Source organism: Emydura macquarii, unplaced genomic scaffold, assembly GCF_026122565.2.
Source record: "Emydura macquarii macquarii isolate MOO-44397 ecotype Brisbane River unplaced genomic scaffold, CSIRO-AGI_Emac_v2 contig_3004, whole genome shotgun sequence".
In the NCBI taxonomy this organism is placed as follows: Eukaryota; Metazoa; Chordata; order Testudines; family Chelidae; genus Emydura; species Emydura macquarii.
Window position 1 is genome coordinate 136,257 of NW_027133141.1, and position 24,583 is coordinate 160,839.

A 24,583-nucleotide genomic window follows, 5' to 3' on the forward strand; every position below is an offset into this window, starting at 1 on the left:
TTAGTTCTATGATCCATTTCTATGCGCTGTCTAGGTACACCATCCTACCTTTTGACTTTCTTGCTTGACCACACAAAACAAATATGCATCGATGACCTACAAAATACAAACAACAGAAACAGTTCTTGCACCATTTATTCTTCTGCATTCAGGTATTACACCTTTTCCTCTGTTGCTGCCAATTACCTCATCGCCCAGCCATTGTCCTGGCTTCAGGCCACAAAATGAAATGCCATAAAGGCTGATATTTCCGACTCTGGCCTCTACTCGGCTTCCGTCACGGTCAGTCTGCAGTAATCGTACTGTAAGAGACAGTTAGAAACACATCAGGCATGTTCATTGCTCATTTTCTCTCCATACCAGAATACTGAGTGCGTCTATTCTTTACGGAAACGTTGACTTTGGGTCCAAATACAGCTTACTTTAACATACTTTACAACGATTTGTTCTGGTTCTTACCTTTCTGAAACCATTCTCTGTCTTCCTCAACCTCCATACATGGGTCATCAACGTCACTGTCCTCCTCACTGTCAATTGCTTTCAATACACATTCCTCTTCTTCCATCTTGAGTACATCAATGCTTCTTTTGAAGCAGTCACCACTGATGTCACATTCATCACCGCTGTTTAGAACCAAGTTTTGTGGGGGACTGTTTTTTGGAATGTCGTCAACAGCAGTTTGTATTTTGACGTTGTCCTCTGAGATGTTCTCAGAGACTACTTGTGCAGGTCCTTTAAAGGCTTTCAAGTGGGCTATACTATACATGGTTCCTAAACGTTTCCCAGACATGGATTCCAGTGTCACTCTTTTACCCACTACACTAGTAAGTTTGTATGGTCCCCGATAGGTAGGTTCCAGCGACCCTCCCTGTCTTGTTTTACGTCTTGCATTCAGCAACAGAACACTCTGTCCAACCTCAAATGTAGTTTTTCCAAATTTTGACATGTGTCTTTTACTATACTGCCTTTGTTGTCTTTCTTGTGCTTTAGAAATATTTTTCAAGCACAATTCTGCATCCGCTTCTTTTTGTGCTATAAAATCTTTCCTGTACCGCTGTACGTCTTCTTCAGTGGGTTCCATGACCTCGGGAAGCTTTGAAAAATAAAGGTCATGGTGTTCTATTACTAAGACTAATAGTCACACAGTAACAAGTTTGAAATAAAAGTTACGGCCATCAAAGACACGTACCATATAATTTTCTTGAACTTGGTCTGCAAATCTTGCTTCCCGTCCCATCATTAGTAGCATTGGTGACATTTTGGTACTCATGCTGGGTTTTGAGCGCAGTGAAAACAGAATGGCTGGAAGATACTCATCCCAAGTATTAAGTTTATTGCCAACACACTTTGCCAGTCCTCTGTGAAGAAAAGTTTTCGTTGTATAATTAAAATAAAACAAGGGTTAAATCACTGTTTTTGTATTCAATGTATACATAACCGAAGTGGTGCATGGACGCTACGTTATAAGAACACCGTTATTGTACACAATAACCAAATGTGCTTTATGGGTGTGCTATCCGACATGTTTCCCGAGGAACTGTCAGGACACAGTTGCTGTGCAGTGTCGCCTTACATCATTGGGAAACAGTAGATAGATCGTGTAAATGTTGAATGGTGCGATTCACCTTCTCGCATGACTCGTCCAACTTCCCTTTTACACTGTTCTTGCTTAAAATCCCTATACTTACTTTTTGATGGAATTGTTCATGATTTCAGCAAGTCCGTTTGTTTGAGGGTGATAGGGGCTGGTGAAGCTACGCTGAATGTTAAATCTCTTGCAAAGTTCTAGGTTCAACTGTAAAAGAAATATTAAACAAATCTATGTAAATATACACCCATTAAAAGGAATGCTACTTTTCCTAGTACACATAGCTGTTATCTGCTAATGCTTAGCTGTCCTAGGCGTGCTGTCGAAAGTATATCCAGCAATAACATGCTGTGGATAAATAAATTTCTGATGTAAAAGACCATGTTTACCTCCCAGGAACTGAATGTCTTCGACATGTGTCTCAGATATGGAGTCCAATGCAACCGATTGTTGCAACGGAGACCCTAATTACCCTCAGGCACTTCTTGAGGCCAACACCGACTGCGGGGACAGAGGGTGCATATGGAACCCTTCTTCTGGGACGTAAGATTTATTTTCTGCTCCCCGGGAACTCTGTGCGACTGAGGCCGGCGTCTCCCACACGCCATTCGCCAACTTAGGGACCCTGTCATGCACGGCGCAAGGATTAAAGGTAGAGAAACCCAGCATGGCACGGAAAGTGAAACCAAAATGATACATAATATTACAGTGTGAAATAATGCACGTCAGTATTCACCAGTGCACAGTACAGGACAATTAAATCAGTACTCAAAAATAATCAGACATAAGATGAAAAAATTGAAAGTTCTTTCCAGAGTATGTGGTCTGATACATAGAGAAAATTTGTGGTTAGTGCCGAACATCGGCATACTGTCAAGTACTTTGCAATGGATATGAGCTCGCACTGGAAGTAGAACTGAAAGCAAGCGGAGAACAGGGAACGTCTGTACCCACACCGTTGCCTGCCCAAGAAAAGGTGGCTGGTTACGCAACCTTTCCCTGACCAATCCACATTCCATAGACATTAACAGGGAAACAAAAGTATTGTTCATCATCAAGCATCAGAGACATAGGAGACTGTTTAAAGACACACTGAGAAGAGCTCCGGAAAGATATCTGTACCGTATTATTAAACTCTGATCCACGATCAGTCAGAATCCGTTGAGGACATCCATATCTAAGGCACAATTTCCATATCTTCCTTGCCACCATAGAAGAAGACTTACTTCGAAGTGGAAATGCTTCTACCCATTTGGAAAAATGATCTACCACTGTCAGAATGTACTTGTATCCTCTCTTTGTCTCAGGCATTGGCCCTATTAAATCCATTCCAAGCAATTCCCATAACTGAGTAACCTATGTGCAAAGGAACAGACGTGAGTGACACTTGTTATGTATCGTACAGTCCTGTTCTCAGAAGCCCATTGTCAATATGATCCTTGAACACAGTTATGTGGTTCAAAGAGCCAATCAACGTAACATACCACTGTACAAACTGTGACAACAGAAAGAGAAAGCAGGAAGGACAGATATGGGATGTGGGGAAATGGAAAAGAAGGCATGAATGGGAGAAGAAGAAAGATGATAAAACACAGTGTAGCGGGTATCCCATGACAGCTTATTAAAAAAAATTAAATGTATCTCCACTATCCATATTCATGGCACATGTTGCATAATGAACAAGGTGTTTCCGGACACAAATGTTGAACAGGAATCATGAGACCGAGTGCTGTCGAACAGTGTTCTGAAAGGATATGATAATGATTATTAAGGGACTTGGACAGGAATGTATCTCCCAGAGAGCCTGTTGTCATAAGCAATCTTAGTTCCAGAATGACAATGCAAGGCCACATAACAATTGTTAGGCACAGAATGAGCACTATGAAAGTTTCACCTTAATGCTTTTCAGGGTGGAATCAGCAGTCAGAACCTTTCCCAGTCTCTGGCAATCCGGACACTGTGCAACCTACAGTAGATGAAATAGTATAACAACAGTAACCTCATTTCCCATGTACAGAAACCGTTTGCATTTTTCCCTCTAATTGCATACATCATATATCTGTGAAATGGTAGAACATACCCATTCTGCTATGTCACTGGTCATCCCTGGCCAATAGTATCTGGAGCCCATAGCAAGTCTAGTCTTGTTAATTCCTTGATGTCCACCCTGTGCACTTCCATGATAGTTCTTAAAAAGATCAAACGCTTCCTTCCTGGTGTGGACAACAAGTACCTTTCTTCCTTTTGAGGAATGGAAAAGGGTTCCTCCTGGTAATCAAAAAACATAGACCTATTAGTGCTGCAGTGAATGTAGCATCATGACAGCTAACTGTTTCTCTATACAGAAGAGGATAAGATTGGGCCAACTAATGGTCACTGGGACAGTGCATCAAGTGGGTGGATGCAGCCCAGCTCCAACAGAACAGGGCACCTACCACACGCATCACAGCTGGGAGAAGAAACAGTGCGTGAAATGGTGGCGCACGCCTTCCACAGAAGCTGGCTGCTGACACACCCCACAAAGCTGTGAGCTGTGCACAGCTGGGCAGTGGGCTGCTACCACAACGCTTTCCAAGAACTTGATGTCCGCCACCCGCATCCCCCTGAAGTCTACTTTGCAGCGCATGCCCCCTGAATGTTTCATGTGGGTACGCGAAGCAGTGATGGAGAATAGATGATGCAGTTAACACACATGTATTTTCATCCCCTACATAGGTACTCAGGTACATGTAATTGAAATGTATTTGGACATTGAATGGACTGTCAGAGGTATGTGTAGTACACATGGGAACTTATTACTTGCCTTCCAAGGAGAACTTTGCAGCAAGTCTACGCAGACAAAACCGTTGTCCTTTACTCATCCCTTCTGGGTATTTCTTAGTGGTCCTGTATGCGAAAACCTTCGCAATTTTTTCATCAAAGGAAGTTCCTGAGTATTCATTGAAATAAAGGATTAAATTGTGAACAGGTGCATATTGTATTAAATCTATAATCTACCAATATCATCAGCGTACTTCTGATATTATGAATGACATGTACAGTACTGATATCTAAGCAAGGTAAGGAACATTGTACAATGCTTGGACAATGATAACAGATACAGAAGGAACAGCAAGATTTCTGTGGCACTTCAAAGAGTAAGTATTTCAGTAATAACAGACATAAGGTTACACAGAGTAGGTAACAGGGAGGCATGTTATAGAAATCAAAGCACATTGAGAACAGTGGTGGAAAGGTGAGGGGGAAACAGGGGGGGAGTGGGGTTGAGTATGGCACTTGAGGCCTGATGGCGGTATGATATGGATTGATATGATGTCCATTTCTTAGCAGTTGGGTAGGAAGAGGATGTCTGTCTGTATCTGTGGCAGTTTTCCCATGAAGTTTGTGGATTTACATTTAAAATGGCTCAAAAAGCTACACCACTTCTCCATCACCTCTGTCTTGATGAACGCAAAGGCACCCAGTGCCGCAAAGAAAACTCTGACATGAAAATCAAAGAGGCCGACAAAGGATGCACCGTTGTCACCATGAATAGATTTGATAATGAGCAGGAGGCTGCAAAAGAACTTTCAAACACCATTATCTGCAAGCCACTACTGTCCCATGCCACTGAATATAAGCAACAGAAAGTAAAACATGTACTTCATAAAGTTTTTAAAGAACAAAGAGATAAAATCTACAATGACATACCCCCTGAGGCCAGACCAGGGTAATTCTATCTGCTACCCAAGATCCAGAAACCTGGGAATCCTGGACGCCCTATCCTCTCAGGCATTGGCACTGTCAATGCAGGTCTATAGGCTATATTGACTATCTCTGCACAGGCTCTATGCCACCAGCACTCCTAGCTATCTTCCTTATACCACTGAGGTCCCGAGGAAAGTACAATCCACCACTGATCTTCCAGAAAATACCATACTAGCCAATATGGATGTGGAAGCTCTGTACAGTAAGCCATCCCAAATAGTGTTCCAGATTATGATATTTGACACCTGCCAGGTGAACCTAGAGACTTTGTCCTGAGCCACAACAACTTCAAATTTGGAACTTATCTATACTTCCAAGTCAGTGGCACAGCTATGGGTACCCGCATAGCCCCACATGATGCCACCATTTTTATGGCTTACCTTGAACAACGCATCCTCAAAACTCCTCCCCTAACAACTCTTCTTAACCTATGCTACACTGATGACGTTGTACTCGTCTGGACACATTGGAAAGAGTAACTTGAAGATTGTCCTGTGGATTTTAGTGATTTCCATCACACTATGAACCTCAGCGTACACCAGTTCAGACAAGAAAGCCACTTCATGAAGACAAAGAAAATAAAAACTGGATGTGTACAGTAAAACAACCCTATACCGAAACCCAGATGACAGCAATACATATCTTCATGCCTCCGTTTTTCAACCAAAACACAGAACACGATACGTTGTGTAGAACGAAGCCTTAAGATAGAACCGGATTAGGTCTGAACCGTTAGACAGACAGAAACACATATAGGATCTGTATGAAAGATTAGTAACAGTACAATACCCACGTGGAGAAATCAAGAATAATCTTGACAGAGCCAGACAGGTACCCAGAAGTCAGCTACTGCATAACAGACCCAACAAAGAAAAGAAGAGAACACCACTGGCAATCGCATACAGTCCCCACGTAAAAACTCTCAAAGACACCATGAAAGATCTGCAACCTATCCGAGCACATTATCCGTCTCTCCCCTGGGCTGTGTCCGGAAGACCCATCTTGGCTTACACACATCCACCTAACCTGAAGCAATTACTCAGCAGCAAGCATACAGCCTACATAAAATCCTTCCCAGGAACCTATCCCTGCAACAAACCCCATTGCCAGCTCTGCACACACATCATCTCTAATGACATCATCACTGGTCCTAACCACATCAATCACACCCTAAGGGGCTCATTCACCTTCTCATCCACTAATGTGATATATGCCATCATGTGCCAGCAATGTCCCTCTGCCATGTACATTGGCCAAAATGGACTGTTACTACGCAGAAGGATAAATGGACAGAAATCATACATGAGAAATGAAAACAACCATAAACCGGTGGGAGACCATTTCAATTCCCAAGGGCATTCTGTGTTTGACCTGAAAGTGGCTGTACTTCTTCCACAAAACTATAAAAGCAGAATTCCAAGCTAAAATGCTGAGTTAGAAATGATCTGCAAAGTTGACACATTCAAACTGGGTTTAAACAGAGCCCTTGAGTGGCTGTCTCAGTATCGTAGGAAATTCCTTTTCTCACCTCCCACTCAACAGTGGTCCTCATTCCTCAAGTACCACCCTCCCCTTTTCCCTCCTCCTGTCCCCCATTCTTCGCACTGTGCTTTCATTATTACATGATGCATCTCTGTTACCTATTTGGTATATTACTGCAGCTGAGAAAGAGAGCTGAAGTCTATAGGTGCTCCTGGATTTTGATAATGTGAATGTTGATTTTAGTACCTGAAAGGGGGTCCCAGGGAGGATGGAGCTAGGCTGTTCTCACTGGTGGCAGATGACAGAACAAGGAGCAACTGTCTCAAGTTTTAGTGGGGGAGATCTAGATTGGACATGAGGTAAAAGTTTCTGAATAGGAGGGTGGTGGAGCAATGCAATGGGTTACCTAGAGAGGTGGTAGAATCTCCAACTGTACATGTTTCTAACCTTTGGCTTGACAAAACCCTCGCTTAGATTATGTATATGAGGTCATTCCTGCTTTGATCTGGGTGATGGAGTAGCTGAAGTCATCCGCTCCCTTCTGTCATGCGTACTGGCTTGATTGGGGTGGCATTTAGTATATTGCGTGACATCAGCATGGCATAATCATAATAAACCATGTGGGATATGCCATGTCAGGTACTGTTTGAAAGGTTATAATATGCTAAGTAAGATAATACTTATGTTCAATTATAATATGTGAAATGGAAGTTATAGATGGATTTGAGATATCTGTGTTTCAAATTGTGCTGCCTGGGCAACACCCCAGATAGGATGGCCGCAGAACAATGGCCCCTTAAAGTATTCCCAGGTGCAAGGGGCCCAGAGGGAAAAGCCAGCATGACCAATGAGTCACCAGAACCTGCTTACGTGACTCTGTACTCCATTGCAGGCAGCACACCTGAAGAGGCATCAGGATTGGCCCATGTGACTCCGGACTCCAGTTTGGGTCTTGTGACTGTTCACAGGCCACAGGGCCGGGGAAGGGGGTTTATAAGATCAAAACACAGGATCCATTTTGTCTATGATCCTGTCCAGCTGTAGACATACACCTACCTCTGGATCTATTCAGCTTGCAACTGAACCAAAGGACTTAGACCCATCGAGGTACTGGATGTGAACCAGAGTGAACTAAAGAAGCCTGCAAATCCACATTTGTTCCAGAAACCTGATGTAAATGTAGTGTTAATCATTTGTATATCCGTGATTTACTTTAACCCTTTAACATTTCTCTCATGGTTTATTTCTTTCTTTTTACAATAAACCTTTAGTTTAGATACTAAAGGATTAGGTGCCAGCGTGGTATTTTAGGTAAGATCCAAACTTATAGTGAACTGGTGCTGTGGCTGACCCCTTGGGGTCAGAGGGAACCTTTTTAGTAAAGAGCATAGAGTTTAAATAACTGATCTCTTTACTGGACCTAGTGCTGATTTGGGAGCCAGGAACTGGAATGCAGTAAAGGGGGCTGTGGGCATTTGTTGACTGGCTTCTTGATATCCAGTGTTGGGAAATCAGAAGCAGTTCGTGGCTGCTTGGGAAGCTGGGCTTCAGTGTCACCCACCAGAGCTGGGAGAATCTGCTCTCCTTTTGCAGCCTGCCCTGATCTTGGCATTCTCAGGTCTGTACCCCTGGCACGGACGGGTCACACCTTCCAACTGTATGATTCTATGAGCATGTACTACACTACCCCTCATTTAAACCTTACATTAGTTAGTAAACTGTGGAGAGTGCAGGTCACCACCACAACATTTATCCTGTCACATCTGTATAGTAAACCCTCTTCTTACCTGCCATATTGATGTTGAGCTGAGAGCCTGGATCCATGGTCTCAGAAAGCAGCTGGGCAAGATGGTAGTTCTTCTCAGTTTCTTGTCAAGACTGATTCCTCTTCTCTTGAAGCTTGCCTGCTTGCTTATTTCCATTGCTTCTCTTTTATATTCTTCAATCCAATGTTTTTCAAAATATTTTGCTAATTTACATGAGTAAACACAGGAATTCCAAAAAACAATATAAGAGGGAGAGAACCATGTGCTTTAATTAGTGAAAAGGTGCTAACCACCTAGATTTGTTCTTTAGCTACAGTGTTCCACCCTTCAAACAAAGGGGTATTGGGGTTGTTGTGATTAAATTGAGCAACACCTGGGATGTTATCCAGCCATTAGCTTTGTTCACAAGGTATTTTGAGAGGTCTGGAGCCATGGAGGTCTAGCACGCCCTGCATTTAACACATTTCTGTTTACTGCATAGATGAGTTACTCCCAGAGGATAAGTTCATTAGGGAAAATGGTCCAGACAGAAATGCAATTAATAAACAGTTATCTTAATGAAATAACAGACATACTTTGAGAATAGAAAGACAGCATAGGTGTGTTGCAATGAGAAACACTCACATCTTTTCAAAAGGGACTCCAGCCACCATTTCACATATTCTGCAATATGCACTTATTAATTTGGTAGTTAAATTTTATAATTTGGCCCATCTTAGCTGAAATTTCACAGTCTACAGTGAGATATGATCAATTATTTAAATACTTTGATATTCATGATCTACTTTAGGATTATACGGGGGAGGTGTTATGGAGGGGGAAAACAGGGGGTGGAGGCAAGAATCCAAGTTAGCAAGGGCAGAGGAAGAGAGGGTGTGGGAGGTGGGGAAACCAAGGCATATATGTAACATATCTTCTTTTAACATATTGAACAATCACAAGCTAGCATATCACAAGGTCATCCCTTAGATTGGGATATAGTCATATTAAGTATGATATCGGAGGATTCTTTAATTGCTGTATAGAATCCATCCATGGCTGCGTTAACTGTAACTGTTCATGTAGCCATTGTAAAGAATTAGGGTGGTCAAAATTGAGATTTTGTAGTGGTACAGCAAACTTAGACAAATCATATTTAACTTGAACAGAAACCATAATTACATCATGTAGAAGTGTCTTATTAGATCCCAAATGGATAATATCATCAGGAGGGGTGGAGTGGAGCACAGAGCAGGTGGTAGAGGGGATATAACCACAGGTAATCAAGTTACAGCATCTTACATCCAAACATCCCAGGCAGCTGACTGGGTTTGAACAGTGTTCTTGGCAATACCGTCCGTCCATCCCAGGTTCCTATAGCAAAGGTGAAAGTTCTGTCCATCCCTCTCCTAGGCTTATTCCTTTCTCAAAAACATTTTGTATACCGCAGGATAGCTTGTCCTCAGCGCAGACGGAAGGAAATCTGGAACATAGTTCTTGAAAAGGGTTAGAGGTATTCCAGGTGAGAGTCACAGATTTAGCAGTGGCAATAGACACACACACAATCAAATAACCATAGCTATGGGGAATGCTATAGCCATAAGGAAAACCCAGGTGGCTATAGGGAAGTCAAGCAGCATGTCTGGATGCTGGGCAAATGTAGTTCGCCTGACTAACAGATACAAAAGACTGATATAGGGGTTGCTTAGGTTCATTAACATGTTGATCGTATAGTGGATTTAGATTAACAGTTTATACTTGACAGGAAAGACAATCATAATGCACAATGGGGTGCGCCAGATGTTTTCACAGGAAAGACAAGAGTCACTTGATTATACAATGTGGTTATCAGATACTTGGCTATCACCCAAAGATGGGTGGCTACACAATACATGTTAAAATGCTAATTTGTATGGAGTAACTTCCTATGGGGCCAGAAAGACAGGGGGCCACATACTGATACTTATCAGAACAGGAGATGTTGGTTTACAGACATCAGAAGGGCTACAGTTCTCAAAATTAGTTTGCATTTAAATGGTGGTCCTGAGACATCCTGTGTGATTTTAGCATCTTTATCTCAGTCTCAGTTTGGGGCATCCTGTCAATGATTGAACATGAGGGCTTCCATCACAGTTCAGGCTACCCAGTTTGAGGCCAGGCCTTCTATAATCAATTTCAGACCAGGCATTCTATAATCAATTCTATGATTTCTTCTTTGATTCCACACAGACATGGCATATCTGAGATGCATTAATATGATTTTGAAATATTTTGGTCAATTCTTATAACATTCTCTCCCCCCCCTTCAACACAGTGGAGATGGAAAAGAAAACAGGAAGGGAAATAGTGATTTTGCTAGCATGGTCACTTTCCATGCTTCTTTTCCTCACTCTTGCATAAATCAGTGGAGAGTCACTACGGTATAACAGTGCTTTGTACAAGAAGGGACAAATCTGTCATTCACTGGGAATAGTAGTGAGCATGAAGTGTCTTTCAGGGGCAGCTCCCTGCATCTCACACCAAGTTAGAAGTAAGCATGGATTAGGGTTAGGGCCACAGGAATGTAAGTAATGTCCCTGGGGGTTACTCATACATATTTATAACATCATAGAAAGCTGACACATACATATAAACATTATTATGTATTGTAGTAAACCATGACTGTACAAGAGAGACTTTGCATGTTATATGATATTTATTGTAAATCAAGAATATGGGTTCAGTAAGATTACACATGGTCATTGATACTCCACAGGCAATCACAATACTATACTTCTGGAATATTTGATAATTAAGTTCGTCTCACAGTCAAAATTATGTGAAAAAGCAGTAATAAAATAAACAGTTGCAAAAGGCAATCCCCATTGCTGGAACAATGGCAAAAGAAGTGTTGACAGCAGGACTGGAAGTCAGTCATCCAGTGATCCAACGGAAGAATCTTGCGCTACAAAAGTAAGTTAAGAAAGATAGAATGAAAAGTCACAGTAAGAACAAGAGTAAGTACAATAATAAAAAGACAGATATCCTTGCAAAAATTGATACCACTTAGACATGCATCCGCACAATGAAGATAAAGGTAAATGCTGACATGGTAACAGTATGAAGAGTATAGATAAAATATTAGATCCTCAAAGGAGCATACTTCAAATGTGTGGCACTCTTTCATGGAATCAGTCCCCCTATAGCATGTTTCTAGGTATTGGGATGCCTGTGCCTTTAAGAGCTGAGTCTCCCTGAGACAGAAACGAGGGTAAGAGCAGAAACAAAACAGCCCCACAGCCCCCTCACCCTGATCTATTTTTCAAACAGGGCAGGTCACAGGTGGCCCATCCCAGGGGGGGTCACTGTGACCCCCTCTGCCCCTCATTAGGGTGGGGTTTTGCCTCTACAATACGCTAACAACGCCGCTCCCCCGGGCTAACTCCGGCTGATTCCTCCCCCCCTCCCTGGTTTTGGTCCTCAGACCCTCTCCTACTCCTGCCTACATCAGCTGCACAGCACAGACCAGTAAAATTATGTCCCCTGATTACATCCTGCCCATCCCCGCCTCCAGTGTGCCCCCTTTGACCCTTTTTAGCCCCTCTGAACAGCGGGCAACACAGTCTAACTCCGAGCAAGGGCAGGGTGAGGGCATCGGCTTCAGAAAATGTTAGAGAGCATGCTCAGTTCTTCTGCGCATGCTCAGTACATCCCCAGGCACACATTCTCATGACATACAGTTTTTCACTTGACACCCGGCCTGGCCCCATCCCTGCTCCCCGCGTGTCTCCCAGTCCCGGAGCCGCTGCACCGGCTGACAGAAGCGGGGCCCATCGCGCTGGGGAGAGGAAAGCGGGTGTGTCCCAGCCGGGGCTGAGCAGGGTTTCCCCAGCAGAGTCTCCGAGTGTCAGGAACACCCTGCGAGGGGCCCGCCGGGGCAGGGCCAGGCCTGGGTAGGAGCCGCCCCTTCCTGCCCCGCCGCCCCCCCCCAGTCCCTCCAGCCCAGGAGCCCTCTGTGTTTGCAAATTGCAGAGGAGCCCTCCCCCACCCATGCATTCCCCCCTCCTCTGCATCCTGTTGAGCCCCCCCCCCCACCTATTTTGGCAACCCCCTTAGGTCTGATTGTGCCCTACTCTGTTCCCCACCTCCTGCAACCCAGTAGGGAGGATTGCCCTTCCTTTTCCCTTGCCCTTCCCTACCCTCCTTCCAGTGGCTCTTCCCCCACCTCTATACCAGGCCTCCACTGAGACCCAGGTGAGGCTTCCAGTCTCCAGTGGCTTCACCCAAGAAAGAAGCACCCCCCCACGTCACCACCATTGTCAAGGCCCCCCCAGCTTCCTCTCCCGTCTGCCTCCACGACTACCACCATACAATCATAGAAGATGAGCGTTGGAAGGGATCTCAGGAGGTCAGCCAGTCCAGTGTTTTTCAACTGCTGGTCCGTGGACTGGCATCGGGCCTTGGCAACTTCCTTTGCTGGTCCATGAAACATTTCACTAATACAAAAAGGCAAGAGAGTTATATGCACAAATGTAACATTAGAAAACCTTACGAGGTCCATAGCAGTTTAGGAAGGCAGATTGCCGGTCCCTGGCACCAAAAAGGTTGAGAAACATTCCAGTCCAACCCTCTGCTCAAAGCAGGGCCAACCCCAACTAAAGCATCCCAGCCAGGGCTTTGTCAAGCCAGGCCTTAAAAATCTCTAAGGATGGAGATGCCACCACCTCCTTAGGTAACCCATTCCAGTGCTTCACCATCCTCCTAGGGAAAAAATTTATCCTACTATCCAACTTGGACCTCCCCCACTGCAACTTGAGACCATTGCTCCTAGTTCTGTCATTTGCCACCACTGAGAACAGCCTAGCTCCAACCTCCCAGGAACCCCCTTTCAGGTAGTTGAAGGCCGCTTTCAAATCCCCTTCGCTTCTGCAGACTGAACAAGCCCAGTTCCTTCACCCTCTCTCATAAGTCATGTGCCCCAGCCCCCTCATCATTTTTGTTGCCCTCCACTGGACTCTCTCCAATTTGTCCACATCCTTCCTGTAGTGGGGGCCCAAAACTAGACACAATACTCTCTGCCTGACACTCACCCCTGGCCCTCCGGATCGCACCATCAGACCCATGCCTTGCAAACCTCCCCAGCCATCCCCAACACACCACCTGAGCTGGTTTTGTGACATGCAGCCAGTCTGCCTCCAAACCACGCCCAGGAAACATCTGTATGTGCTTGTGCTGCTCACCCTTCATTTTCTTGCCCTCATAGCCCATCCTGACATGAAATGGCAAGACCCGCTACCACCGAAGAAGGGTGAGGAACTCCAGTGGGCCAGTCTGTTCGAGTTTTGGCCATCACAACATCCCCTGGCAATGAGTTCCACAGGTTGACTGTGTGTTGTGTGAAGAAGTACTTCCTTTAATTTGTTTTAAACCTGCTGTTTATTAATTTCATTTGGTGATTCCCAGTCAAGATTTTATAGACCTCTATCACATCCCCCCTTAGTCGTCTCTTTTCCAAGATGAAAAGTCCCAGTCTTTTTAATCTCTCCACATACAGCAGCTATTCCATACCCCTAATAATGTTTGTTGCCCTTTTCTGTACCTTTTCCGATTCCAATATATCTTTTTCGAAATGAGGTGACCAGAACTGCATGCAGCATTAAAGGTGTGGGTATAACATGGATTTATACAGAGGCATTATGGTGTGCCCTACAGCCACCACCTGTGCTTGAGTCTGATCAACTCAGCGTAGTTTTGCTGTATGCCAAATAAAGGAACCTGAGTGATGAAATCCAGAGTCGAACTGAGTGTTTTGGATCTCAGAGAATTGGATGATGTCCCAGAACTGGACAAGGGGTTGCGGATAAGCCAAGTAGAAAAGGTCACAGAGGAAATCCCAACGCCTATTCTATCAGAAATCTTTTCCTTTAAGTATTTATAGATCATAGTCAAGGACAAAGTAAAGAGGCGACTTGTTACTCTAAGTAGATTGAGTTTATGTAGTGTCATTTGTTTTTCATTCCCCTGAAACTTCCAATATTCCAAGATTTAATCAATATCAGCACTAATGTGTCAGCATGTTCCTTGGCTAAGTCTTTCAGAGCATGTGTGTGTGAAGCATCCTGCCAATCAAAAAATGTCTCACTTTGCTCACTGTAGCTTAACTTGGTTTGCTAATTACACATGGGCTGTATTTCCTCTTCCTCTGAGGGTAACCAGGAAAACAGGGCACAGTTGGGGAGTTCACTTCAAGACTCTCTCTCTCTTTGGTTCTATTGGTGTACCTTATAATTACCTGGTTTGTTGCATCTTCACGACAGAATTTCCGTAAGATTGGAAAAAACAAAAAACCAGAATTGGGGGGGGGGGGTGTTATTTAGAAAGATTTTCTGTGCAGGCTTCTTCTCTGTAAATCCAAATGGGTGAACTAGGGAGAGACTCTAGACTTCTAAGTCATTTCTAGGGATCCCAGGAATCAATTTCCTCTGAACCAGGCACCAGAGAACCTAATGGACTAATTTTTCCTCCCATAGAGCTAATCACTGAACAGGAGAGGTGTTGGAGTCACACACACAAGCTTCTTTGGCCTTGCTGAATGGTTAGAGGGTCTCCTGGGTTCACAAGCCCCCGAAAGTCAAAGTGTAACCCTTTCTCCGTTCTGGACTCTGCCCTCCGGCCCCATGGACATGGGGTCTCCAACCACCCAGGCCCCCTGCAATGCACCCCAGGGACACGGGGTCCCCAGTAATCCAGCCCTAGTGATGCCCCCTGGTACAAGGGGTCCCCAATCACCCAATCCCCAGGGACACTGGGTCCTCGGTCACCCATCCCCTCCCAATGCACTCCCCAGACACGGGGATCCCCATAACCCAGCCCCCTCCATGATGCACCCCAGGAACATGGGGTCCCCAGTAACACAAACTGCTGACACGCATCCCCAGGAGACAGGAACCCCAGTAATCCAGCCCCCTCCATGAGCCCCCAGGGACATGGGTCCCCAATAACCCCGCCCCCACCATGCCCGCGGGCAGGGCAGTCACCCCCCGGCCTCCCCTCACAGCTGGCTGCACGCGCGCGCACGCACACACACACACACACACACACACACAGATCCCCGTCCGCAGTCCCGCCACCACGTGACGAGTCGCGCTCCGCTCGCGCCGGGGGCTGAGCGCGGCGCATGCGCGCGGCCGGCGGGCGGGAGGGAAGAGACTCCCCCCTTTCCCAACGCACCATTCCTCCCTCCTCCGTCACTCCCGCGCGAGCAGCCGTCTCCAGGCATGCGCAGATGTGGCACTTCCCGGCCGCCTCAGTTCAGCCCGCGCGCGCTGGCGGCGCGACTGAATGACGTCAGACGAGCCGAGCGGGGCTGGCCAACGGTGAGTGCGGGGCGCAGGGTGGCTCCTGTGTGTGTCTCTCTCTCCCCTCCTCTCTCCTTCCCTCCCCTCCCCTAACCGCCCTTCGCGGCCCTGCATGAGGTGGAAGGGGGCGTGTGTCCCCCGCGGAGGCCTCCCGCCCCGGCCCCATCGCCCCTCGCCGCCGGCTCCTTAGGGCCTCGCCCCTGGGCGGGATCCCCGCGCCCCGCTGGTCTCCCCTGAGCCGGTCCCGGCCCTGTCTCCAGGCCCCTCCGCCCCGCTTCGGTGTCGAGCCGGATCCGGCCCCCTTTTCTTTCCCGGCCCGGGGGGGCAAGGTCCTCCTGCGGGACCTGGCTCGGCCTCACCCGCCTCGGGATGGAGCCAAACCCGCCCCCCCTGTGGCGGCCCCATGTGTCAATGTGAACCCCACTGCCGCCCCGGCTTAAATCTCCCCCCCTAACTTCCCCAATCAACCTTCCCATCTCACACTTGGAGAATTATCTCCTCTCTTAGCCACTAACGTCAGCGGGTTTATCAACTTCGCCCCACATTGGAGACAGATAGCCAGGGGCCTGCCGCTGTCTGGAGGGACAGTGTCTGGCAGGTGCTAATGGGACAGCCGGCTCGATCCTGGCTGACTTTTCTTTTCCCCACATGGTGTGGGGTGAGGGGTTCATGCCTCTCGGGGGGTCCGCTCTGTGCGTGAATGGGTCCCTGCTCCCTCAGGCAGTGGCCAAAGCAGTAGAGTCCTCCCCCATCCTCCTGTATTAACCCCTCACATATCCCCTGATGAACAGACATCATGCAGGGTCTTTTTCCCCCAGTGCTGAGGTGTGTCCATGGTGATCATTATTTGCTAGGGACAGGACATGGAAATTTGACTCTTTTGACTCTTCCAGACCCTCCCCTCTCCTGTTAAAGCAGCATTGACCAGGGCTCCCTGGTGGCAGGTGTGAATGGATGGCAGGGGGTCTGTGATAAAATGTGCCCCTGTATCCCCATCCTATACCCTATTATAACAGTGTTTGTGCAAGGTATGCCTTGTGAGGTATCACCTGAAAGAAAACTCATAGTTTGCTACTCATTATTGTCCTGGTAAAATATGTGGCAACATTGTATGTGAAGTTGTAAGTATTTTTCTGGATGGTGGTGGTAACATCTGTTCCAAACCCTACAGCCCTCCCCCAAATGAGGTTGGCAAACAGGTCTGTCCTAAACAAAGGAATGTGTGCTCTGCTTAATTTGTATTTAAGCAGTAAATGATCATCAAGTGGGAAGGGGAGACAAAGGAAGCTCAAATAGGTGAGGAAAAGCAGCAGGGAATGTCTTTCCCCATCGACTTTTTGTCTCCTGAATCTTAGCTGGAATGTTTTTCAGGAGGGAGACTGGATAAAAGTAAAACACGTATTAATTACAAAGAGATGGACTTTAAGTGAGTACAAGTAATGAGGCTTGAAAGTCAGAAATGGTTACAAGAAAAATAAAATGTGTACTAAAGCCTTAACTGAACAAACTATATCAGATTCAAGCAGAGTTTCTCACCCCATGCTCTCGGCAATCTTACCTTCCAAAGTCTGTAGGTCAGAAGGACTCCTCCCTCAGAGTCCAGCGCATGCTTCCTTTGTTGTTTAAGTGTAGTGAATGCAATGGGGGATGGGTGGCTTTGGGGTATTTGTCCCTCTGGCTCAGTCCCCCTTTTGAAAAACATTTCCAGTTGGGCACTAGGAGACAGAGTCTGTGTGGAAGGATGTTCCTTGCTGGCCTTTTGTCACTTGTTTGAGCTCTCTTTGTTTCCTTCCCTGCTTGATAAGATGAGGCTAGATGAGGCTTGATGAGGCTTGATAAGATGAGGTAGATGAGGCTTTCTTTACTCAACTGGGGAAAGTTTCCAGTTCACAGGGCCTGATTCTCATGGGAGACTTCAATCACCCTGACATCTGCTGGAAGAGCAATACAGCAGAGCACAAACAATCCAGGAAGTTTTTGGAGAGTGTCGCTGACAATTTCCTGGTGCAAGTGCTGGAGCAACCAACTAGGGGCCGTGCTTCTCTTGACCTGCTGCTCACAAACAGGGAAGATTTGGTAGGGGAAGTAGAAGTGGGTGGCAACCTAGGCAGCAGTGACCATGAGATGGTCGAGTTCAGGATCCTGATGAAAGGAAGAAAGGGGAACAGCAGGATACGGACCATGGACTTCAGAAAAGCGGACTTTGATTCCCTCAGGGAACTGATGGGCAGGATTCCCTGGGAGGCTAATATGAGGGGGAAAGGAACCCAAGAGAGCTGGCTGTATTTTAAGGAGACCTTATTGAGGGCACAAGAGCAAACCATCCCGATGTGCAGAAAGAATAGCAAATATGGTAGGCGTCCAGCTTGGCTTAACAAAGATGTCCTTGGCGAACTTAAACGCAAAAAAGAAGCTTACAAGAAGTGGAAGCTTGGTCAGATGACTAGGGAGGAGTATATAAACACTGCTCGAACGTGCAGGAATGAAATGAGGAAGGCCAAAGCGCAATTGGAGTTGCAGCTAGCAAGGGACGTGAAGGGGAACAAAAAGGGTTTCTACAGGCATGTTGCCAACAAGAGGAAGATTCGGGAAAGTGTAGGCCCCTTAAAGAAAGAGGGAGGCGACCTAGTGACGGAGGATGTGGAGAAGGCTGAGGTACTCAATGCCTTTTTTGCCTCTGTCTTCACAGACAAGATCAGCTCCCAGACTGCTGTACTGGGTGGCACAGAATGGGAAGGAGGCAAACATCCCGCAGTGCTGAAGGAACAGGTTCAAGGCTATTTAGAAGGATTGGACATTCACAAGTCCATGGGGCCGGATGCAATGCACCCGAGGGTGCTGAGGGAGTTGGCTGAGGTGATTTCAGAGCCATTGGCTATTATCTTTGAAAGCTCGTGGCAACAGGGGGAGGTCCCTGAGGACTGGAAAAAAGCAAATATAGTGCCCATCTTCAAAAAAGGGAGGAAAGAGGATCCGGGGAACTACAGACCGGTCAGCCTCACCTCAATCCCTGGAAAGATCATGGAGCAGGTCCTTAAGGAATCCATTTTAAGGCACTTGGAAGAGAGGAAGGTGATCAGGAACAGTCAACACGGATTCACCAAGGGAAAGTCATGCCTGACCAACCTGATTGCTTTCTATGATGAGGTGACTGGCTCTGTGGATGTGGGGAAGGCGGTGGATGTGATATACCTTGACTTTAGCAAAGCTTTTGATACGGTTTCTCACAGTATTCTTATCAGCAAGTTAAAGAAGTATGGGTTGGATGAATGGACTATAAAATGGATAGTGAACTGGCTAGAGCATAGGGCTCAACGAGTAGTGATCAATGGCTCCATGTCTAGCTGGCAGCCGGTCACAAGCGGAGTTCCCCAGGGGTCGGTCCTGGGGCCGGTTTTGTTCAACATCTTTATTAATGATCTGGAGGATGGGGTAGATTGCACCCTCAGCAAGTTTGCGGACGACACTAAGCTGGGGGGAGTGGTAGATACCCTGCAAGGTAGGGATAGGATACAGAGTGACCTAAACAAACTGGAGGATTGGGCCAAAAGAAATCTAATGAGGTTCAACAAAGAAAAGTGCAGAGTCCTCCACTTAGGAAGAAAGAATCCCATGCACAGCTATAGACTGGGGACCGACAAGCTGGGCAGCAGCTCTGCAGAAAAGGACCTGGGGGTAACGGTGGATAAAAAGCTGGATATGAGTCAGCAGTGTGCCCTGGTTGTCAAGAAGGCCAATGGCATATTGGGCTGCATTAGGAGGGGCATTGCTAGCAGGTCACGGGAAGTGATTATTCCCCTCTATTCGGCATTGGTGAGGCCGCATTTAGAATATTGTGTCCAGTTTTGGGCCCCCCAATACAAAAAGGATGTGGACAAGTTGGAGAGAGTCCAGCGGAGGGCAACCAAAATGATTAGGGGGCTGGAGCACAGGACTTATGAGGAGAGGCTGAGGGAACTGGGCTTGTTTAGTCTGCAAAAGAGAAGAGTGAGGGGGGATTTGATAGCGGCCTTTAACTACCTGAAAGGGGGTTCTAGGGAGGATGGGGCTAGGCTGTTCTCGGTGGTGGCAGATGACAGAACAAGGAGCAACGGTCTCAAGTTGCAGGGAGGGAGGTCTAGGTTGGACATTAGGAAAAAGTTTTTTACTAGGAGGGTGGTGAAGCACTGGAATGGGTTACCTAGGGAGGTTGTGGAATCTCCATCCTTAGAGGTTTTTAAGCTGCGGCTTGACAAAGCCCTGGTTGGGATGATATAGCAGAGGTTAGTCCTGCTTTGAGCAGGGGGTTGGACTAGATGACCTCCTGAGGTCCCTTCCAACTCTAATATTCTATGATTCTATGATTCTATAACTCTGTTTACGGCTTAAATGCAAATTAAGGAAAGCACATATCAATAGCTACTAGCCAAGATGGTGAGGGATGCAACCCCATGCTCTTGGGGTTCCTAGCCTGTGTTTGCCAGAAGCTGGGAGTGGAGGATGGGATGGCTCACTTGATGAGATTGGCTGTTCCATTCATTCCTTCTGAAGCATCTGGCGTTGACCAATGTTGGAAGATGGGATACTAGGCTAGATGGGCCATTGGTCTGACTCAGTATGGCTCTTCTGATGTTAGGTCTGTAATAAGTAAAGCAACATGTTTGCCAACCTCAGTTTGGGCAGGGCTCTGGAGTTTGGAACATGTGTTAATAATACCATATGGGGAAATCTTATCACTTTTACATACAACATTGCCACACACATTTTATCAGGATAATACTGACCAGCAAACTATGGGTTTTGAAGTGATACCTTACAAGATATGCCTTGTACAAAAATTATTACACTAGGGTGGAGGGTATGAACACAAGTATATTCTGTTACGCTCCCCCCTTCACAACTGCAGGATCTTCATGTTTTGGAGGGGAAATAATTGCCTTGCATCCTTGCCCCAGATGTGGGGAGCAGGGAAGGTGGGAAGGAGTGGAGCCCCCATTATATGTTAAGGATTTTGGCCTCCTCCCTTCTATGCCACAGTTCTAATCTCATTGACACTAGTGGATTGACACTGGAATAACATGGGAGCAAATGAGATCAGTGTGATGGTGTCACTAGTTACTATCAGCAGGGGGCTCTGGCTGTTGCTGAGGGAGGGGAGGCTGTTCTCTCTGTCTCTTTCTGCTCAAGGTATCAGGTTTGAGTTTCTTGGGTCAGACGCTGCTGCCTCCAGTATGATCTGGGAACCTGCTGAGCAGCTCCTGTGGCCCAGCAGGATCTGTGCCATGGAGAGACCCTTGTTAAATCTCCTTCTGCATCCAGGCAAGGGGAGAGACTTTCTCCAGCGCCTGGAACTAGCCCCCTAGAGTAGCCCCAGGTTCTGCCAACACCAACTGCTGAGCCAGACATCTCCGGGGAAGTGCGGGGGATGGGCAGGAAAGCGACTGTACATAAATGTCCTGGGAGCCTCAGATTTTGCAGCCCCTGGGAATCTGCTCCCTGGTTGTGAATATCCCTGAAGGAGAGCTTGGAGTTGGGATATAAATATCAGTTAGAAAAGGTAACCGTTTAAACTATTAAAATTATATTGGTTAACTGTTTAACCGATTATAATTTTGTGTCCCTCCCCCTCTCACCCTGTCCTCAGCCCCCAGGTAGCACCCTTAGCCTGGCTCAGACTTGTGGTCCATGGCCTTCCCAGGCAGCAGCACAGCCACCTCCGCTATGGCCCAATGCCATTACCATGGAGACCGAGAGCCTGTGCTACTGATTAGCTGATAAGACTAATACTTATTGGTTAATTGTTTAGTATTTTATGTCCCTTTACAGCACTGAAGCAGCTGCCCTCAGCTTCTGCCAGGATCTGCCAAGGCAAAATGGGGGGATTCAGGAAAGGAAGAAACTGGGCTCCAGTGGGGTTTGCCCTTTGTGTGTCTGGAGAGTGGAGGTGTCAGGGAGGGAAGGGAGAGACACTGTGATGTATGGCAGCGTGCACCACCTCTGAGCAATCAAGAGATTACAGGGAGTGGGGGATGAAATTTCCTTTGCTTTTTCCCCTCCTCAAAAATTGGCAAAAATCTCAATTGTGTCCCTTTTCTCTAACTATCAAATGTGGATATGAAATCCATGTACAATCTCCATTTTCTCTCAGATGATTGACTATGTCTCTTCTCAGATTTTTCCCCATTTCCTTTCTAATTGTCCAGTGTCAATTTAAAATCTCCTCAGATTTGAGGTGTTTCCCATCCATTTGATCTGCAGCAATTTGTCCTTATTTAAATGGGAAATGGTTGCACTGAGCCATTCCCCAAATGAGGATAGAGTTAGTGGGTGCAGCGTGGAAGAGCCCTGAGATGCGGCTGTCTCTGGGGTGGAGGTGTGGGGGTGGCCATTCTCTGCCAGCAATGGCATGGAAGGGGTACAAGGTAGAAAGGGAGGAAGAAGTGTCCCTAATGGAGACTGCCCAGCCGCTGGTTACCCAATCCCAGCTGCTGCCCCCCATCATGACACAACCCTGTTCCCTCCCTTCCCACTGCCAGTCATCCTTTGCTGCTAGCTCTTCTCCACTGCCAGGGAGCCTCCTAGCTCCATCCCTCTTCCTCTTAGACTTTGTCTACAGTGCCCCACACTGTCAGTGGCTTGTAGGGTACATGTAGCTGCAGTGAAAGGCAGGGCGTGTTCACACGGCAGCATGTAGCTACACGTGCCAGTGAAGCGATCTGCTGGAGCCTTTTTCTCTCTGCCTTCCCCATGCCAGAGCCTTTTCCTGCAGTGAGTATCACCTTGTATCCAACCCGTGATCTGCACTCCATCTTTTGTGTGTATCCACACTGCACCCATAGTAGCCCGCTATCACACAGTGCTGCTCAGGAGGTGTGTCTGTGTATGCATGTGTGCTTGTATATAGGATCTGAAAGGCAGGCAAGCGGCTGTCTGCAGCTCATAGCCTATGGGGCTGCTTCCCCTTCTTTGAGATCCTATATTCCCTTTTCCCCTCTGTACAGAGAAAAGGGAGGTGCTAGATTAAGACAGGCAGCAAAGTCTCCAATGTACCTGTTGCCACAGTTGAAACAGCCAGGCCGTTTAGGAAACCTCTCCCAACTTCATTGTTGTATCAGGTCAGTTGGAGAGGGAGGCAGCTGCTTCTGCAAAGTAAGTCAGGAAGCCATACTGGAACATGTAGCTGCCATGATCAGCTGATCATTTGTGCACAACAAGTGATCACTGCTACAAGTGTGGCAGGAAAAAGCATTTTAAAAACTTGCAGAGTTTAAGGTGAGGCGAGTTGGAGACTGGTTGGTCTTCCAGTCTCCATGACCTCTGGGCAGTGGAGTTAACAATTGTGATCAAAGTGGTTAGTGTTGGGCATTGCAGGGCAGCTGCTGGAGAACTGTTAGAATTGACACAGGTAATGGGGTCTCTGCACTTACACTGTGTTGACCTCTGCACATCAACAATGTCTCAACATTGCTCAGGGAGGTGACGCTACCATGTTGGCATAATGGGCAGCTTATCTTGGCGGGAGACAAATTTAAGTGCAGAGACACAAACAGCTAAGTCAGTGCAGCGCAGTTTACGTCGACCTGCTGTTGACCAGGCCTTTGTAGTTAATCATGTTTTGGGGGGTATAATCCTGAAGGGAAATCGTACTTCTAATAAATTCACTAAGTATTTCCCAATGGTGCAAAACCTAGAATGTCAGCTTCCAGGGAAGAAGTCTGGCAGGACTCTGTGAAATGGACAAAATTCCCTTCTGAAATCTCTCCAATTGCCCTTTTTGCCCTGACAGGCTACAGAATAATGTCGATGTTTTGCTCTGGATCATTCCATCTTTCCAGGGGAAAGGAAATGGCTGCAATGGAGTCAGCTAAGGTAAGGGGTTATGGAGCTGGTGGTGGGTTCTGGCTGAAGAGAGATGGGCAGTAAATGCATAGGAGGGTAGGAGCTACTGGAGGTGGGACAGGGCAGGAAATATTCCGGGTGGAGAAATGGAGGGGACAAATTTAGGACAAACCTGCCAAAACTAATTCGAACTAGGCTCCAGATTAAAGGAGCAGACTCTTAGGGTTTGGGAGTGGAATTTCCCCTATTTGTGGAACAGGAATGACCCCCTGGCCATGGCTGCAAAAACTTCCCAGACTCGTGGTACTGGAGCCTGAGCCAACTGACACTTCGATATTTCCCTCTCTCCCAAACTTTGTGTCATTTGCAAACTTCATCAGTGATGATATTATGTTCTCTTCCAAGTCATTGACAAGCGAGCTAAATAGCATAGGGCCAAGATCTGATCCATGTGGGACCCCACTAGAAACACACCCACATGACCACGGTTCCCCATTTACAATTACATTTTGAGATCTATCAGCCGGTTTTTAATCTAGTTAATGTATGTCATGTTAATTTTGTATTGTTCTAGTTGTTTAAATACCATGCTGTAGCAAGTCAAATACCTTAGAGAAATCTAAATTAAACTATTCCTTTATCAACCAAATGTCTGATCTTATAGAAAAAAAATCCAATTAGTCTGAGAGGGTCTATTTTTCCTAAATTTATGTTGATTGGTATGAATTATATCACCCTCTTTTAATTCTTTATTTAATCAAATCCAGTATCAGCCCCTCCATTATCTTGCGCAGGTTCAATGTCAGATAGGCCTATAATTATCTTGGTCATCCCTTTTACACTTTTTAAATACTGACTTTCTTCCA

At 46.4% G+C, this 24,583-nt stretch overlaps 1 protein-coding gene and 1 long non-coding RNA gene across 2 annotated transcripts in view; one reads left to right on the forward strand and one right to left on the reverse strand.

Annotated features, from left to right (window-relative positions):
- Positions 1–11,189: 11,189 nt before the first annotated feature.
- LOC137141146 (uncharacterized) lies at positions 11,190–12,396 on the reverse strand. The gene is made up of 2 exons (XR_010916555.1): positions 11,705–12,396; positions 11,190–11,506 (listed from the first exon to the last, which is right to left on the reverse strand). It is a non-coding gene; the product is annotated as an uncharacterized lncRNA (long non-coding RNA).
- Positions 12,397–15,876: 3,480 nt separating this feature from the next.
- Positions 15,877–24,583, forward strand: part of LOC137141125 (zinc finger protein 585A-like) — a 171,400-nt gene continuing 162,693 nt past the window's right edge. Inside the window, exons 1-2 of the mRNA XM_067529973.1 lie at positions 15,877–15,917; positions 23,665–23,747. Of these exons, the coding sequence (XP_067386074.1) occupies positions 23,676–23,747 (72 nt within the window). The 5' untranslated portion in view covers positions 15,877–15,917; positions 23,665–23,675. The remainder of the gene's footprint in view (positions 15,918–23,664; positions 23,748–24,583) is intronic.